Genomic DNA, 13293 nt, shown 5'->3' on the forward strand with positions numbered 1-13293 from the left:
CTTGTCATTTAGACACTGTGAACTGATCGTGAAATTCAGTGATACATAGTTTGAAACAGGGACGGCCAAGACATATTATCCGTCTCAGATCTGATGTGCTGTGACAACATATGATCAGATTTTAAAAGGGATGGTCTCTGATTTTTATTTTAGTCAGTCTTCAGATGTTCTTCTAATGTTGAACCTTCAGAAACATGTTATTACCAGATGTAAATGGGGTCAGATTGACTTAGGGAAGAGTGGATGGCCCATGACAGCAGTTTTGCCCCAATTCACATCTGTGATCGTGATTCACATTGTTAGCGTAACACAGAAAGTCCTGAAACGGCACTGTGTGTGATAAGGTTAAATTCCATCATCGGTTCACAACATCATCGTGTCAACAGAGAAAAATGTCCAGGTAACCTAGAACAACTCAGTCAATCCAGAATCACACTACTGTTCAAATGTTTGGGGTTGGTATGATTTTTTTTAATGTTTTTGAAAGAAGTCTCTTATGCTTAGAAGGCTGCATTTATTTGATCAAAAAAACAGTAATATTGTGAAATAGCCAAACTAAAATAATGTTTTTCTATTTTAATGTATTTTAAAATGTAATTTATTTCTGTGACAGCAGCCAGGATTCTTTGATCAATAGAAAATTTAAAAGAAGAGCATTTATTTATTTATTTTTCTTTCTTTACTGTAGCTTTTGATTAATTTAATGCATCCTTGCTGAATAAAAACATTAATTAAAAAAAATCTTACTGACCCCTTAAGGATTTGTTCATCATCAATATGGCAGATATTTCACATCATAACACAGATGGGTAATGTTACATTAGACAGCATCATGTTTAAATCTACAATATTTCTGCACATTTTTTTTTTTTTTTTTCAATTTCAGAATTAAGCCACTTTACCGAATGAGTTTGGTCTCTGTTAGCAGCTTCTTTGTGAAACAAAAATCATTTCCTAAGGACAATTTTAAATTGTCCTGCATGTTTGCACATTAACTCGTTTCATTAACAATGCTTTTAGGCAGAATAACATAAAATTATAAGCCAGGTTTGGACAAGCTACTGTTCTTGAAGCGTTATACTTTTCAAATAGTGTACCACGACTTCCTCCTACAATTTTGCCACTTCAAAGATGTTTCTGGTAACCTAAAAAATTCACAGGCTTTAAAATATGTGTTTAGTTTGTTGTTTTGTTAAGAGTACGATTAACACTTCAGAATCTGCATTCATGCACTAAAGATGACAGTGTCATTCTCCATTCCAGTTTCTATCCAGAGGGCATTTTATTGAATTAATACAAACACCTCCTAACACACCACTCACATCCCATAAATGACCTAATGTTGATTGATCCAACACTTGGGGCAAGCACTGTGAAAACTACAAGCTACTACTTACACAGATCAGAAGATTCCGCTGTTCCCAAAGCGAGGGAATCTCCAATTAACGATCCTTACTGGATAGAAAGGGCCTCATGACACGTTTGCCGAAGGAGACACAGGAGGAACTGACAGCTGAACTGAAAACTACAGGGTCGGATCGTCCATCAGATGTAGTATTCTTGCATGCTGTCTCTCATGGAGTTGTGAAGGTGAAACTCTGCCCTGTAAGCAGCTTCAAGGCTACGTTGGTGCTCCTTTTCTTGGAGGCTTGCAGTTCTTTGAGCTTGTCGATGTTGGTAAAGGAAACGGGTCATCACTGCCAGCACACAGACTGTACTGAAGACTGCAGCTGTCACCACACCTGTGAATCAGAACAGACACTCAGATTATGGGTGTCTTGAACTGGAAATGGGGCTGCTCACATAGGACCCATTCTTGCATTTCAAAAAAAGCTAAATGGAGACCAATGGAACAGAAGAAAAGAAAGGTCTGTCAAGGCACAAATTTATATATTAAAGGGTTAGTTCACCCAAAAATGAAAATTCTGTCATTAATTACTCACCCTCATGTCGTTCCACACCCGTAAGACCTTCGTTCATCTTTGGAACACAAATTAAGATATTTTTGATAAAATCCGATGGCTCGTGAGCCCTTTACAAATCTTTGTGTATCAAACGATCTCAAAATTCCAAAGTCACTTGATTTCAGTAAACGAGGCATTGTTACGTCATAAGTGTTTCAAAATTTCAATGGTTCACATGACTTTAGTCATGATTTGAAACAAAAGATTTGTAATAGAGGCCTCAAGAGCCATCGGATTTTATCAAAAATATCTTAATTTGTGTTCCGAAGATGAACAAAGGTCTCACGGGTGTGGAACGACATCAGGGCGAGTAATTAATGACAGAATTTTCATTTTTGGGTGAACTAACCCTTTAAAAGGGTTGCATCCTTTCAGAAAGGCCTCTTACCCTTTAAAAGAACATTCCATGTTTAAGTTAAACTTAGTAGGCTGCATAACAGCATAATGTCCATTATCACAGAAAATATTTTGGATCTTGCATCTTTATATGCCACACCTGTGAGGTTGATGAATTATCTTGGCAAAGGAGAAGTGCTCACTAACACAGATTTAGACAGATTTGTGAACAATATTTGAGAGAAATAGGTCTTTTGTGTGCATAGAAAAAGTCTTAGATCTTTGAGTTCAGCTCATGAAAAATGGGGGCAAAAACAAAAGTGTTGCATTTATAATTTTGTTCAGTTAAAAAAAAAAAAAAAAAAGAATAAAATAAAATAAATAAAATAATTACAATGACAGTAAATGTGCCAATAAATGCAATAATTGAATACTCACACATTCTAAAATTTTTCTTTCTCCTTTAATGGAACATTTATGCTGCCAATAAATAACTAACAGTCAACAATCCCTTGTGACAATTTTAATGGAGATTTTATTACCATAAGTTACTGCGCACAACAAATTACCAATACAAAGTCATTACCCGTTTCTGAAATAAAGAGAGCAAAAAGGAAAGATGTACATAAACAATACGTGTGATAGTGAAAGCTCATTTCATACTTCACTGACTGTTACAAATGAGACAATGAAGCAGACTGAGGTGGTAAAACAAACCTCCGATTACAGCTGAATCAGGCTGGCTGTCGTCTTCCCGATGCTCGTTATCTTTTCCCACCTCCTCTCCGTGATCTACAAGATGGTAGAACATGCATCACACAGAAATACAGCACAGTCTGAACTCTAAAGACATTTTTTTTTCTCTGACAGTGCAATATGTGCGTGCAAAATGCAGTTGCTTTACATTTTAAGGGTTTAACCCTTTTGTTTTTCAGAATGACCATTATACCTCATTTTCATTATATTATTTCTTCTTTTAAAAAATATCTGTTCAAAGTTAAAAAGTTATTTTTGTGTCTAAATCTATTAATTTCAGTTATGACAGATTAGTGCTTGTGTTGCTTGGCAACTCTATGTAAAAATGGTTTAAAAATTCTGCATCGTTCTCTATCATGTTTCAATGATATCCTGTGCATCTGATGTTTTTTAAAATTATAAACTGATTTACATAAATTAGCATCTGTATCTATCTGTATTGTACATTTTAAAGAAATAATTGAAAAGATAATGGCTGATATAAAAAAAGGACTCTCTGGTTCTCTAACATCACATAAATTTTAATATAAAATGGGACCATGCTCATTGCCTCTTGCAATTATGTTTAAGTGTTCGCTTTTTAAATTGCATCTATTTTTCTTCTAACTAAACCAGCCATAGGAAGTCTTTATTATGCCAGTAGTAACTATAAAGCTATTTGAGCCATTAGTAGCACAAAAAAGCACACCAGGTGACCCACTGTCATCAGAATTACCATGGTGAATTAGGAGATGTTTACCACCAAACACATAATTGTGGTGCCCATTCTTTTTTTAAATTGTTATTTAAGTGATGGATATATGTCTGACAGCATTCCATACCAAAACCATTCCTTAAATTGTATTGCAAAGAAATGCTTTACTTAATGCTCTCAAAGGCAAAAACGATCCATTCTCAAACAGCGTGATCATTTCGTACTGATTTCTAAGAACTTACCTAAACGAGACACCGAGGTTGAAAGATCAGCTAATGCTCCGCAATTTGATTCCAGTAAATGTCCTCGTATGCTGACCAGAGAGCTACCTCTGTTCAATAATGCTGCCTTCAATGGAGCAACGTGGTTGTACTGGACAGATGAGAAGCAGCCGATGAATCCTTTGGACCCAGCATGAGCTACCTCATCATCCATTACATCACTTCCTGTTTGGAAAAAAAAAAAAAAGTATATAGGTTAGACATTGTTTCTGTCACACACATTTACAGTAATCACTCATTAAAAACATTTATTTGAATTGTGCATATTATTGTAAATTGTGCATTTATTTCAAAAGTTACAATACAGACAGGCACGAACACTTGAAGTTTCAGTGTTTTCCAGACACAGGCACAATTTTGCTCATGTGTTTCATGATTGTCAGATACCTTGAATGACTGAAAAAAGATAAAAGGTTTCAAACTGAAGTCAGCCTTCATTGTTGAATCACCCTTGTTTAATGTCAGGAAAGGGGAAAATTCAAACCTATCAAGTATCATGACAGGTTCTGAATAGTCAGGGCACTATGTGCGGGAGTATTTTAGGTGAGGAAGGTGCAAAATAACATTCATGAGTATGTATCAAGATTTTTATCCATATTACAGATAATGTTAAATCCCCCAAAGGCTTCAATTAGTGTCTTTTTAAATAGGATCAATTAGATTCATTACCTGTGACTTTTCCCAAGGTCAGTGACTTCATAGAGTTAAATGCTGCTTCATATGAAAGTGTGTACTTCTTATTTTCATGGTCAACCTATAAAAAATAAATACATAAATAAAAAAAAAAGGGGCAGTTGAATGAATACATGATAAATCACTCACTATATCTGTCCACAATTTAGCATATTCAGTGTCTTGGCATCATAGTTTGGTTTGAATCAAATAAACTCGCTAGGAGTAATAGTTTAAAATTCAGAGCTTGATTTTCAAAAAATCCACATTCAAACCAAAATATCTGACTTTCTTTTGGTTGGAGCTAATGACTGTAAATTAGAAAGCTGTCCAGCACGATGAGAACAATATATATACAGAGTTTGGTGACTTTTGTCAAAAGGTGGCGCTACTGAGCCCCTCCACCACGTCTGTTTTGAAGGCTTTGCCCATGTCTACTGGCTGAGACCTCTAACGTGTATGCCAAGTTTCATGCAAATTGAAGCATGCTAAGAGTCTCAATCCAAAAAGAATATTAAGGTTTGATCCATTGCCATGGTAACAGAACTTAAGATATCAAGAATCCTTTTGCAGGTCTACATCTGCCGTGTCTTGACATTATTCTGACGAAGTTTGAAGTGAATCGTGTAAAAATAAGGGCGATCTCAAAGCATTTTGAAAGTGACACATTTCCTGTTGCCAGTTGGTGGTGCTATGACTTTGACTCACAGTAGTCACATCCATGTGATTGGCCTCCTACAATGAACACACAGCTGAAGTTTTATCAAAATCAGTATATGCAGAAGTTATAACACACTTCCTGTTTCCCTATTTTTTGCCATAAATTCGTTTCAACGCCACGGCCAAAAATCTGCTCACAATTTAGCATCCTTAATGTCTTGAATTTACACTGACTGAGTTTGGTTGCGATCGGATGAATCCCCAAGGAAAAGTACATCAAATTCCAGACCATGCATTTTTTAAACAGCCCATAATAGCTAACTTCCTGTTGGGCTGGCGTGAGACTTAGAGTGCAAAAGTTGTTCAGCTCGATGAGATCTATAACTGTATGAAGTTTGGTTACTGTAGGTGAAACGGGGTGCGCTACAGAGCTCCTCAAATACAACCATATAAAAGGGTGTGCCACAGAGCCCCCCCACGACCCCCCCATGACAACTTGTGCCCGGCCGAAGATTACTAAGTGTGTGCAAAGTTACAAGAGTTTTTGAGCATGTTAAGGGACCCAAAAGTGCCCAAAAATGTTACCTAAGGAAAACAATAGGGCAATTTAACCAAAGCAATCAATTTCAGTTATGTAATGTCTTTTGTGTTCTAACATTTGCTAACCATAGCATGTTTTTATGTATGCAGTGAAATATAACACCTGAACAAACACATCCTTTCCCTCCCGCTGGATTTGAACTCTATGCATCCGTCCGTCTGCCAGGCTGCTCAGGATGGGGCTAAACACATCCGGTCTCTTCTCCTTATGCAGTTGGTACCAGATTTGTAAACTCCCTGAGAGGAACAAATCAATGCATTAGCATATTTGGCAAACGTTACTTATAGCTCTAGTCAGGGATGAATGATTTTGTTGTGAGCATGTTGTAAATCATTGTAAAAATCCATTTTATTATCCAGTTGGTACTTGGATTAGTCAAGCAAAAATTAAAACCATGTAACTCCAGTCATGGTGAATTATGTATGTTCCGATATAATAGTGAGTCATCCTGTAGCGTTCTTACAGAGCTCAGCAGATGGACTCCTCAGCACCAGCACCCAAGATGAGTCTTGCATAAGTCTAAGACAACGCATTTATATATAGACTATGCAGGACCTTAGCAGCTGCTCTTAAAGATTTATAAATATTAATTCCCTGGCAGCCTCTAGCCCTTTTTACTCTGTATTGAATTTGTCAATACACATTTATTTGTCCCTCCTACACACATATAGTGCAAATAAAGGGTCAAGGTGCAGGTTGTTGCTGAGATTCCCTCACCAAGTTGGTACAGTTATATCTGAGACGTCTCTTGACTTTCTTTGTGTGCCAAGGATTACTGCACTTTACACTTTCTGTCAATATTTCTAAAAAGCATTGTGATTGGTTTTAGCACAACAAGAATGTGGGTGGTACTATTATGTAGGAATGAGTGTTGCACAATAAAATCCATATTTTGGTAAGCTGGGTGAAGGCATGACTGATCTTAAAAGAATAGCTCTTTCTGCTTTTTCTCAGCCTCTTGTGGTTCCAAACCTGTATGATTTTCATTCTTCCATGGAACACAAAACTTGGGACAGTGGGATGCCGCTCTTTTCCATACAATGAAAATGAATGGTGACCAAAAGGACAAAAAGCACAAAAAGTATCATAAAAGCAGCCATATGATTTAGCACTATATTTGAAATCGTCCCATATCATATCATAACCGTATCATATCATAACCGCCATATCCCACCTCAGTAGCAGCAAAAGTGTTTTGCAATAAACTATGAACACAATAAGTACACTGTAGGCTACTTATTTTTTGTGTAAGTACATACAGGACACCTATTATAAAGTGTGACCAAATGTCCATTTTCTTTTTGAGTACTACAGCATTGGCTTTTCCTAGTAAATGTTTTACTTAATGCTGAAATATGTATCTAAAAAGCTCTGTGTGACACACAAGAGCATTCAGCTAGACAAAACCAGCATTCTTGTATAGTGTAGAAAACAGACAGTCTAACTAAAAAGTAGAAAGCACATGAAATTTGGCATTGGCCAATTTCCTGACACATAAACTAGGTTTTGAAGCTTGAATTAAACGTTTTGGGTGAGTAACTACATTTTGCAATAGAGTTCTGATGTTCCAGCAAAAGCTGTGACAATTACACTTACACTTTAGAGGATGTTAAGACAGTTTTAAAAAAATTTGCCAAAGCGATTGAGAAAAACTGTAATGTGAGCTTGAAGAATAGCATAGAATTAGGAGTTCTGGTTATGTGAAAAAGCCTGATCTTGCTTGGCTGTTAATGTTTTGCTAGTTAATTGTGATTTACTGTTAATACGATTTATACACCTTCCAGTGATCTACAAGGCTGTAAAACTGACAGTTAAAGAACCAAATCAGCAGGATTAATCAACAGCCTTGCGGCCTTAATCTAATTAGAGAAGAACACAATCAGAGAACTATAACTTTTTATGTTTCTTTAAATTTAATCTCGCAATACAGTATTCCACATAATAGGGGATGTGAGTAATTAATTTAATACTGCAATATCCCTATTATAGACATATAAACCTTTCATAAACTAATGTGATCCAGCATGATATACGTTTGCACAGCCATCTCACCGTTCCGTGCTAAGATGATGGCTACATACTGCTGGCTGAGAGTGTTGACTGTGAGCAGCATGGCAGGACTCTGAGTGGTCTGGAAACTCAGTGCCATGTTGTCCCTGGTCTTGCTGTACTGAGAGGGGACAGACAGCACTGTGGCCGACCTGTTCTGTATGACAGAGAATGGCTCCTGAAATATGTAGGTGACCGACGCTCCTCTTTCAAAGGACATGGACACCTCTGTGGACACAAAAAGACCAGATGGATATTGTCACTGGCTATAAATCTAATCAGAGTACACCTGATTTCCTACAAGTTTTGTTTAAACACTTTAAGCAGGGGGTATGTGACCATAGAAAATCCATGAAGACAAACTCTGAATGTTGGCTTGATAAATCCTTGTCTGAATATATATATATATATATATATATATATATATATGTAAGTGTATATCAGTGTAATAAGTTTTGTCCTGTAAGTTTGAAGGCTGTACAGCTTTGAAGTCAACATGAAAGACCATTTACAACTATTTTTCTATAATATGATGACAGACAGAAGGATGGAAGGAAGGAAGGAAGGAAGGAAAGAAAAAGAAAGAAAGAAAGAAAGAAAGAAAGAAAGAAAGAAAGAAAGAAAGAAAGAAAGAAAGAAAGAAAGAAAGAAAGAAAGATTTAAAGGTTTAAAACAAGGGTTAGTTCACCAAAAATGAAAATTCTGTCATACTGAAACTGCCAAAGTCACATGACTTTGTTCAGTAAAGGAGGCTTCATAACATCATAAGTGTTTCGAAATTTTAGTGGTTCACCACTGGGGGCGTGACTTTGGCAGTTTGATACACACTCTGAACCACTGATTCGACACAAAAGATCCATCACATAAGATGAACCATTCATTAGAACCATTAGAGCCATTCAGAACTTCATGAAGCAGTGTTTTTAAATCGCCCATCACTAGATACTGTTGAATAAAGTTATTTTGTTTTTTTGCCGCACAAAAGGTATTCTCGTCGCTTTATAACATTAAGGTTGAACCACTGTAGTCACATGAACTGTTAAATATGTCTTTAGTAGCTTTCTAGGCATCTGAAAGTGTTAATTATCTTGCTGGCAATGGAGGCCTCACTGAGCCATCAGATTTTATTAAAAATATCTTAATTTGTGTTCTGAAGATGAACGAAGATCTTATGGGTGTGGAATGACATGAGGGTGAGTATTTAATGACATAATTTTCATTTCTGGGTGAACTAACCCAAAGATTTACAACCATATTTAAATATTTAAATATTCCACATATCACAATAAATCAATGACTATTGCAGCAAGAATCAAACAGATACTTTGGCAATAATAATTACAATTTCTTTTCTGTCAGTTTTTGAATAATGTGCATCATCACAATGACGAGTCCTATTAGATACAGACTATCAGACAGACAGACTAAGGCAAGAGCACAGAAAAGTCAGACTTTCTCATCTCATCCTCAGTGCCTTTGATCAGCACAGCTCATCAGATCAAACTAAAGGCAGCTTAACACAAATCTGACTTTCTGATGTCTTCATGAATACAAATGTGTGGATTTTCCCTCCTTATTTACTGACAAAGATTATACAACCTTTATTATATTGTATTATATAACCTTATATAACAATATTTCTGTAAACATTCAGAAAGGTATATGTTTTCAAGTACATCTGCCAGTATGTCAAAACTTTCATTAACAAGAAGCTAGAAGATTCCACCCACATAAAAATAATGGCAAATTCAAACATAGCAAGGTTAAGATAAGCCAATAATGCTTTGTTGTTCTGTATTAATGGCAGTTTTTTTGTGAACTGAACGATACTTATGTAAAAAGTAGCTTTGTTTCAAAGTCTGTACATCAAGATGTTCAAAAATCCCACTCAACACATACGCCTCCAAGACTTCTGTGCTTCAGTTCTCATACAGGCAACATCAAAGCTCTCCAATCCAGCATCAGAGAGCCTTTGATAGAGCCGAGTTATTCAACGACTGGCAGCGCTTGCCCGCTGACATATGGGTAAATTATTTTTACAGTACATTATGCAAATATATAGGCATCACTAAGTCAACCATGAATTCATGTTTTATATTACATGGCAGTTTCATCATGTCTGAGACAAAGATGATGCTGTTGGAAGTAGGCTATTCATTATTGCATAATGACTGTCTGCAAAAACAATTCTATTTTACATTTAGGATTTTAATTGTTAGATTGCATGTGATTATTAAAAAGGAAATTAATTTCATATTTTATTCATTTATTTATTTGATTATGTTTATTTGGTATTCACCAAGTCATAGTAAAAAGCAGATTCTCTCAAATTAAGTATGTTATTAGTGATTATGAATAGTCTTTTTAAGTGCTTTCTTTTTTTCTGTGTTTTGATTTGACGGTTATAAAAGGTTTCATTTATTGACATCACTAGTTAAATTTGGAATATTACCTTCTGTGCAAGAGGGTCCCCCATAAGCAGAGTTAGTGCAGTCGCACATGTAACCGCTGCTCTTCTCAATGCATTTCCCCCGATTGTGACAGAGCCTAGCTGAGCTGCTACAGTGACCCGCACACCCTGAACTCACTCCTGGTGTCACTTTGGCCCGTTCCTCCATGTCAAAACTCACTCCGTTCATGTTTAATGACCGAATACATCCAAGAAAGCCTCTTTGTCTTGTGGCTGTGCCCCCTGAGAGACGAAATTATGGAAATAAGAGCAATCAGAAATACTTTTCAGTGGCAGATGCATGAAATGACACCTACTAGACTGAATGAAGAATAACAAACAAATACAACTCCTTCCTTTCTGTAATGCACATTCAAAAGGTCAGTTTTACCAACAAACAGCTGGTTTCCAAGCTGCAGGCGAAGGTGTCCATCAGGTGGGGTTTCTATGATCCGCAGGGGCAGCTGGTCGACCTGCAGGCATGCCTCTTTCACATTGCGTTCGGCTCGAACCCAATGCCACTGCCTGTCGTTCAGTGGCACAGGAGATTTGACGGTCAGGACTACTGGCCCGTCGCCCGCATTAAAGGAGAAAGTCACTGCTGATGGAGCTGGGTGCACAGGAACATGAGGATTTGAAAGCAGCCTGAACAAGTAGAAAAACTAACACTTCTAAAACCGCTAGCATTAAAGCAAATCATAGTGCAGGGGCTCTCAACCCTGGCCCTCGAGATCCGCTTTCCTGCAGAGTTTAGAGCCAAACTAATCTGCTTGTAACCTTCTAGTAATCCTGAAGACCTTGATTAGCTTGTTCAGGTGAGTTTGATCAGAGTTGGAGCTAAACTCTGCGGGAAAGTGGACCTCGAGGGGCCAGGGTTGAGAACACCATAGTGTGTTAACATTAGTTGCATCTATATTAAAGGTGCCCTAGATTCAAAAATTGAATTTACCTCGGCATAGTTAAATAACAAGAGTTCAGTACATGGAAATAACAAACAGTGAGTCTCAAACTCCATTGTTTCCTCCTTCTTATATAAATCTCATTTGTTTAAAAGACCTCTGAAGAACAGGCGAGTTACGTAACAGTCGGGGTGTACGCCCCCAATATTTGCATATGCCAGCCCATGATCAAGCCATTAGACAAGGGCAGAACGTCTGGATCTGTGCACAGCTGAATCATCAGACTAGGTAAGCAAGCAAGAACAATAGCGAAAAATGGCAGATGGAGCAATAATAACTCACATGATCCATGATATTTTTAGTGATATTTGTGAATTGTCTTTCTAAATGTTTCGTTAGCATGTTGCTAATGTACTGTTAAATGTGTTTAAAGTTACCATCGTTTCTTACTGTATTCACGGAGACAAGAGCCGTCGCTATTTTCATTTTTAAACACTTGCAGTCTGTATAATTCATAAACACAACTTCATTCTTTATAAATCTCTCCAACAGTGTAGCATTAGCCATTAGCCACAGAGCACAGCCTCAAACTCATTCAGAATCAATGTAAACATCAAAATAAACACTGTACTTACGCGATTAGACATGCTGCATGACGAACACTTTGTAAAGATCCATTTTGAGGGTTATATTAGCTGTTTGAACGTTTTTTATGTTGTTTAAGGCAAGCGCGAGCTCCGTGGGCGTGGAGCACGAGAATTAAAGGGCCACACACCCTGAATCGGCTCATTTCTAATTATGCCCCAAAATAGGCAGTTAAAAAAATGAATAAAAAAAAAATATGGGGTATTTTGAGCTGAAACTTCACAGACACATTCAGGGGACACCTTAGACTTATATTACATCTTTTAAAAAAAAGTTCTAGGGCACCTTTAACGAACTAAAAATACACAATTTTGCAACATTTTGGTTAATGTAGTTAGTTTCTACATACATACATACTACATATACGTACATACATATTACTACATATACATCCAGTATATGTTAATCAGTGAGATTTTAATTAATACTTTTATTTAGCAAGAATGCATTCAACTGTTTAAAAGTGACAGTAAAGGCATTTATAATATTACATATGATTTCTATTTCAAATTCTGTTCTTTTGAAATAATAAGAATAAATATTTATAGAATGGTAGTGTATATTAATATATTTTTAACATTTAAATTTGTATAAATTAACATTATTTTATGTACTATGGACAAACATGAATTAACAGCAAACAGTAATATATTTGTAAATTAAAATTAACACTTAAAATAATTAAATGCTATTTACAACATTTTTTATATAAAATATTACCCAAGTTATATTACAATTTGAGGCATCATTGCATTAACAATCAGCCAATCATAGTTCAAGGCTCAGTTTCCTCTCTAATGATTTTCCATGTGTATTTCATCATTACACAGTGCCTCAAAAAGTTTCTCAACCCATTTATTTATTAGTCTGTATGGATTTGTACACCAATCGATAATGGATGGATAAGAATTGAATTTTGTTTAGTTTTATATTAAATTATTTGTGCTATTAGATTTCTAAAACAGAAACCCTAATATGACATTTCTACAGTCTTACAAATGTATGATGATGACTCACAGCTCAGCTCAACCCTGATAAAGTCTTGAATGCCCCTGTTTTCCAAAAAGACCCCGGAGGGGGAAGCAGTCTTGAAGTAGAAGGAGACATCGAGGGAAAGCTCTGCCTGAAGGGCTGGGAACTGCAGACTTGAAGCCGCTTGATAAAAAGATACAGCATTCCACAGAGACTCTAACAGGGAGGAAGAAAGATATATGTCATATATTTGATAGTCTGGACCGTTTACATATTCCTTTCATACATAAAATTATCCGCCATTTGTGTTCTTGT

At 36.4% G+C, this 13293-nt stretch overlaps 1 protein-coding gene across 1 annotated transcript in view; it reads right to left on the minus strand.

Annotated features, from left to right (window-relative positions):
- Positions 1-627: 627 nt before the first annotated feature.
- The window catches only part of cntnap5a (contactin associated protein family member 5a), a 79403-nt gene continuing 66737 nt past the window's right edge, over positions 628-13293 (minus strand). Inside the window, exons 16-24 of the mRNA XM_048194071.1 lie at positions 13024-13194; positions 10854-11072; positions 10466-10705; positions 8017-8241; positions 6067-6200; positions 4701-4785; positions 3993-4196; positions 3018-3092; positions 628-1742 (exon numbers count right to left, since the gene is read on the minus strand). Coding sequence (XP_048050028.1) covers positions 1546-1742; positions 3018-3092; positions 3993-4196; positions 4701-4785; positions 6067-6200; positions 8017-8241; positions 10466-10705; positions 10854-11072; positions 13024-13194 — 1550 coding nt within the window. The 3' untranslated portion in view covers positions 628-1545. The remainder of the gene's footprint in view (positions 1743-3017; positions 3093-3992; positions 4197-4700; positions 4786-6066; positions 6201-8016; positions 8242-10465; positions 10706-10853; positions 11073-13023; positions 13195-13293) is intronic.

The sequence above is a fragment of the Megalobrama amblycephala genome, linkage group LG6 (genome assembly GCF_018812025.1).
Source record: "Megalobrama amblycephala isolate DHTTF-2021 linkage group LG6, ASM1881202v1, whole genome shotgun sequence".
Lineage (NCBI taxonomy): Eukaryota > Metazoa > Chordata > Actinopteri > Cypriniformes > Xenocyprididae > Megalobrama > Megalobrama amblycephala.